We start from the raw sequence: 6,000 nt of genomic DNA, 5'->3' as shown, positions 1-6,000 counted from the left end.
TCTGGTCTGCTAGCGCTAATTGAAATGGACACAGGAACCTTTCAGAGTTGTAACAGCTGCAGATTGTTCTTAGATCTTTGAAAGTTCTAATACTCTGGTTGGCTACAGGGTGGTTCCTGCCCAACCCTCTTTTTGGTGATTTTCTAGACTTGTGAAATGTCTGTTTTACTCCTGGTAAAGAGGAGGTAGACAGACTTCACTGATAAACTGTTTGCAAATACAAACATTTAATCATTTTATTTAATGTGCAAAGGCAAAAATCTTTCCCCATCATTAAAACTTTACCTCAAATATCGTCACTTCTAATAAGCTCCAGAAACCTTTACACATATATTTGTGAATATATAATTAGTTGCTATGTTAAAGTAAGCAGTTCTTGCACACGACATACTGAGGAAACATGATATCATTTAGTGATTTAAGCACTGATATGATAACACTCAGTATATACCACAAACGCTGATCCAAAAGATGCTTATTTTCGTCTAACGACGCTTTTTTATTTCAGTCCTGTTAGTCTCACAGATGCCTGCACAGTACGTTTTATGAAGCCTTCTTACACAGCAATGCAAAGCTGTTTTGCTTTATTACGAATTAATTGTTGTACAAGATGTGGCATTTCATGAGCAAGTCTCTCAACCAGGGCTAAGGCTTTTTCATGCAAAGAAAACCTAATTAAAGCAGTTTCATCTCCTCCCACACACTGGGAAAGTCTTCATTTTCAAATATTCATGAGCAAAAAAACCTAGTGCAGCTGGTGAAAAATCTGTCAGCCTTTTTAATCGACCGGACCCTGAACTAGATGTTGTTTGTTAAGAATATATATATCTTTCTATAGGAACCGAATTTAGCACTAAAGATTCACACACTGATAATTGGTAGTTAGATCTTTTCTCTTTTGTCTGACGGATGTCTGAATGTACAATGGAATGTATCACACATACAATAAGAGATCTTTATAGAACTGGCTTGTCTCTATACAATAAGAAATGTGCATTTAAAGATCACTTGAGAATACATCACAGTGCTAATTTTATTGATAACTAGAGAAGAACAAAAATACAGTAGAAATGGAATATCGGTTTGTTGCACCAATCTTGGGGTCCCTGTGTTTTCAGTTATTTTTGTTCCAAAATATTTTTTGGACTTTGCAGAGATCTATTACCATGTCGGGTAACTGGATCATTTCCTATCTCTTGATGTTCCCACCTGCTTTCCAGAACCACTGGGACTTAAAACATGATCTGAGGTTGCTTAATAATCCAGGGGTGCAGCAGATTTGGGGGAGGGGGGGGTTTAATAAATCACGCAAGTGTTTTTAAACGTTTTCGGCCACCAGCATTAATATGTATTAAGTTCCATGTTATGTTAAATGACAAGTATTTTACAGTGAGATCTATAGATTCCTAAATTAAAAGCTATTTACAAACTGAGCAGAATTCCTCCTAGATTACATTATGACAATAAACAAAATTATTTCAATTTTTTTGTTTTCATTTCTAGGCAGCAGGGAATTCAAGGCATGCCATTCTTAGTAGGAGTTAAACACTGCGGGAAGCCTTGAAATATTCCATTTTATTAGTTGTTGCCTTTTCACCAGCACTTGGCTGAGATATTAAGAGTTGGACTCTCCTGCTTGTGAGTCAGCTAGCTAAAAACGCCAATCCTAAACTGGGAGGAACTACGCAGAATAGACTGTGCCAAGTGACCCCAGACAGATTCCTGGAAATCTGAAGGAACAGTTCACTGTAGTTCCAACTGTTGCTTATAAGCGCTAACTACTCCACTGATATTTAATGGCTGATTCTCTGTTCTATATATGCCTGGAAAAAGCATTTTCTCACATTGAAGAGAACTTAAAAAAAACAGACAACATTTAAAGCTTTTAATTAGTAGAATTTCCGCCCCCTCTGCATCCGGCGTAATGTTCTCCTTCATGGGTAGAACGCGTGGCACCTACAATACAAGGGGAGAATTGTATCAGTAAAACTATTTATAGCAAGATCTTATTTTAAGACTGTAATATCATGCACGTTACTGGGGGGGGGGGAGGGGGTTTAAACATGAAGAAACACATTCATATTAGAATCATTTATGGGGGGGGGTTGTTTCATTCATTTTCTTAGGTTTCAACTGTAATCAACTGAAAGAAAATGTTACACCAGTCTCTTCATCTGAATAGCAGAGGCATACAGGAACCAGGATGCATGATGCCAAAGCCTGCAATATATGCAGGGCAGGCAGGTCACAACGCGTTTTGCTTGGAACATGAGCAAACGCTTACTCTTCACCCAGCGCACCTCAAGGTACACGCCTAGTCTCCACTCAGCGCACCTCAAGGTACACGCCTACTCTCCACTCAGCGCACCTCAAGGTACACGCCTACTCTTCACTCAGCGCACCTCAGGTACACATGCCTACTCTCCACCCAGCGCACCTCAGGTGCACTCCTACCCTCCATCCAGCGCACATCAGGTACGCTCCTACTCTCCACCCAGCGCACCTCAGGTACACGCCTACTCTCCACTCAGCGCACCGCAAGGTACATGCCTACTCTCCACCCAGCACACCTCAGGGTACATGCCTACTCTCCACCCAGCGCACCGCAAGGTACATGCCTACTCTCCACCCAGCGCACCTCAGGGTACATGCCTACTCTCCACCCAGCGCACCTCAGGGTACATGCCTACTCTCCACCCAGCGCACCTCAGGTACATGCCTACTCTCCACCCAGCGCACCTCAAGGTACATGCCTACTCTCCACCCAGCGCACCTCAAGGTACATGCCTACTCTCCACCCAGCGCACCTCAAGGTACATGCCTTCTCTCCACCCAGCGCACCTCAGGTACATGCCTACTCTCCACCCAGCGCACCTCAAGGTACATGCCTACTCTCCACCCAGCGCACCTCAGGGTACATGCCTACTCTCCACCCAGCGCACCTCAGGTACATGCCTACTCTCCACCCAGCGCACCTCAAGGTACATGCCTACTCTCCACCCAGCGCACCGCAAGGTACATGCCTACTCTCCACCCAGCGCACCTCAGGTACATGCCTACTCTCTACCCAGCGCACCTCAAGGTACATGTCTACTCTCTACCCAGCGCACCTCAAGCTACATGCCTACTCTCCACCCAGCGCACCTCAGGTACATGCCTACTCTCCACCCAGCGCACCTCAGGTACATGCCTACTCTCCACCCAGCGCACCTCAGGTACATGCCTACTCTCCACCCAGCGCACCTCAGGTACATGCCTACTCTCCACCCAGCGCACCTCAGGTACATGCCTACTCTCCACCCAGCGCACCTCAGGTACATGCCTACTCTCCACCCAGCGCACCTCAGGTACATGTCTACTCTCTACCCAGCGCACCTCAGGTACATGCCTACTCTCCACCCAGCGCACCTCAGGTACATGCCTACTCTCCACCCAGCGCACCTCAGGTACATGCCTACTCTCCACCACTGAAAACTAGAAGCTCTCCTAGGTGCTCAGAGAGGCGGATAGATGTGACCTTCGACCACTTTAACATCACACTTTTTATCAAATAAAACCTGTTTTACACCTCAATCTCCTCTAGCCGCATTTATTAATCACGAGAGCGGACATCTGATCAGTGTGTACTACGTGTCAATTGGTGTGTGAGATACTTATTACTATACTTCACCCCACTCCCATCAGCCAGTGCAAACTATCGCTCCAGCCCACATGGCGCCATCTTGCCCCACAAACCCAGGGACCCGGCCCACTGCGCCTCTGACGCTATATCACAGTTATACCATTAGATATAATCACAATTATACCTTTCTATGTTAAAATATCTTTCTGGGTTCATTTGCAGTAAAAGGCAATATCACCCTATATTTTTTTTTTCTCTTTGCATTTGATATAAAGTAGTGAAAATATTCCTGATATAAGACTTTACCTCCTTTTTATGATGGTGCTGACAGATCTGAATGCAGACTGCAATATTTAGAACAGTTCCATTGTTGACTTTCTCTTAACCCAGAATCCCTTTATCCCCTCTCCCACAGCTCATCTGTCAATCTAATTAAAGTGCGGGCATCCTCTCACAGTACAGGGGCATGACATAAAGATGTGACACCATTGGGGGCAGAGTATGACATCATTGGGGGAGTGACCGGGATCAGAACTAACTGAAGAGCATGACAGAGTAGGCAAAGAGGGATAAAATAAAAATATCTAGTCTACACCTTCGCCTGTGCTAGGAACAATTGTTTTTTTTAGACATACTTACCTACTTTCTCAAATCTGTTTCCGGGAGAGGGGCGTGACTGGAGGGCGAGAGGGGGTTGGGGCGCGGAAAACCGCGTCATTTTGGCCCCGCTCCGGCGGCGAAGTGACGTTTTGTCGCGGGGGCAGGGCCAAAATGAAGCGAATCACCGCAAATAGCGTCATTTAGTGGTGCCAGTAGCAGGATGCGGGAGATTTGCCAGCTCTCCCGGGAGTCCATGAGACTGACCCGAATTTCAGGAGTCTCCCGGACATTCCGGGAGAGTTGACAAGTATGTTTTTAGATAAAAAAACTACATGAAAAAAAATATATATGTCTGGATTGACACCTCCCCCCCCCCCCCCCCCCCAAAAAAAAATAGAAAAGACACAGGGATCTCATACCAGGGCTCTGCAGCGGCTCAAGATAAACCTACCCCCCGACAGTCCCATGATGCTCCAGGGCATCGTGAACTGTGGATTTCTGGTTCTGCTACTTGAGTAGATCGAATTCATTAAAAAATGTGACATTTCCGTGGGCTTCCCCTTTAATTTTATACAGCAATAATACGTCTATGTTGATTAAACAGAATCGCTAGCTTATCCGTTATTCCTGCACTGTTACAGGGACACGATGCATTGCTAATAACATGGGGAGCATACAGGGTGCATACCCAGGTATGACATTAAATGTGTTTATCAACGTCTCCTTAGTTTATTCTTTCAGCTATATCTCCCACAGTACATCCTCTCTGTCACGCTGAATATCCTATATATATATCACCAGGACCCCTTAGGGAGCCAGCCCTCCAGGTCATCAATGTACTGTAAGCAAAGCTGAAATATAATTCTCCTGCCTAAGCTCTGAAAGAAGACGAAACAACAACAACAAGAAACGATCTAAATCAGGGGTCAGGGAACTTTTTTACCTTTTATATTTAGATACGCCAACATGACCCCCTTGATCATATATTATTAATTATATAATTCAAAATTTTATTGAATCTATTCAAAATTTCTTTGAAAGCTTCAACTTCAAAACTTCAGGTTTTGGAGAAATGATGTTGCTTCATTTTTGATACGAGAGCATCAATATTGGGGCATTTTGATGTCAGAGCAATTTGGAAACAGTCTTCAGCATCCAATCGATTTTTCTGCTTTGTTTTTATGTTCGTTAGGAGTGGAAAATCCTTGTTCGCAAAGGTAGGTTGTTGCAAAAGGCAGCAACTTTTTGACTGCCTCCTCATGTGCAATTTTGAATGTCTTTGCAGCTGTTGACATCCAAAAATATGACAGATCTGTTTTGTATTCAAATGCAATACGTGCTTCATTATTGCATCGAAGCTCAAGAAGTGCCTCTGCCAACCCTGGAGGCTCTTCTGGTACAACAGCAATTTCACATTTAAAGGGGTCTACAATCCAACTGACAGCATGTGAATCGGTAGCATTACCCCCAGGAATTTCATTTTTACCCCATTTGGGGTAATTTACCCCTGTTCCCTGACCACTGCTCTAAATGTAAAAGGGACAGTACAGCCAAGAAACACGTATTTTAAAAAGCAAGTTATGACTTCTTAGTGAATAACGAGGGACAACTCTCACGTCGGAGAGATGCTTTGCTCAACGTATTGATATTAAAAACTTGCTCGCGTTCCACTATAAGAACACTAGAGGTGCTGTTTCATGGGAGTCTATGGGCTCTTTTTATTAAAGGGGCGAAAAGCCCCATCACCCTCGAAAGAAGGGCTTTGAGTTGTACATGAA

General features: G+C 44.1%; 1 protein-coding gene across 2 annotated transcripts in view; it reads right to left on the bottom strand.

Moving 5' to 3' along the window:
* Window positions 1-1,008: 1,008 nt before the first annotated feature.
* The window catches only part of LBHD2 (LBH domain containing 2), a 43,845-nt gene continuing 38,853 nt past the window's right edge, over window positions 1,009-6,000 (bottom strand). For both annotated transcript variants that reach the window (XM_075193458.1, XM_075193459.1), the window contains exon 4: window positions 1,009-1,956. In XM_075193458.1, coding sequence (XP_075049559.1) covers window positions 1,886-1,956 — 71 coding nt within the window. In that variant the 3' untranslated portion in view covers window positions 1,009-1,885. The remainder of the gene's footprint in view (window positions 1,957-6,000) is intronic.

This window comes from Mixophyes fleayi, chromosome 12, assembly GCF_038048845.1.
Source record: "Mixophyes fleayi isolate aMixFle1 chromosome 12, aMixFle1.hap1, whole genome shotgun sequence".
Taxonomy (NCBI): Eukaryota; Metazoa; Chordata; class Amphibia; order Anura; family Limnodynastidae; genus Mixophyes; species Mixophyes fleayi.
Note: the sequence above shows the minus strand (reverse complement) of the source record. Positions and strands in the feature narration are given on the sequence as shown.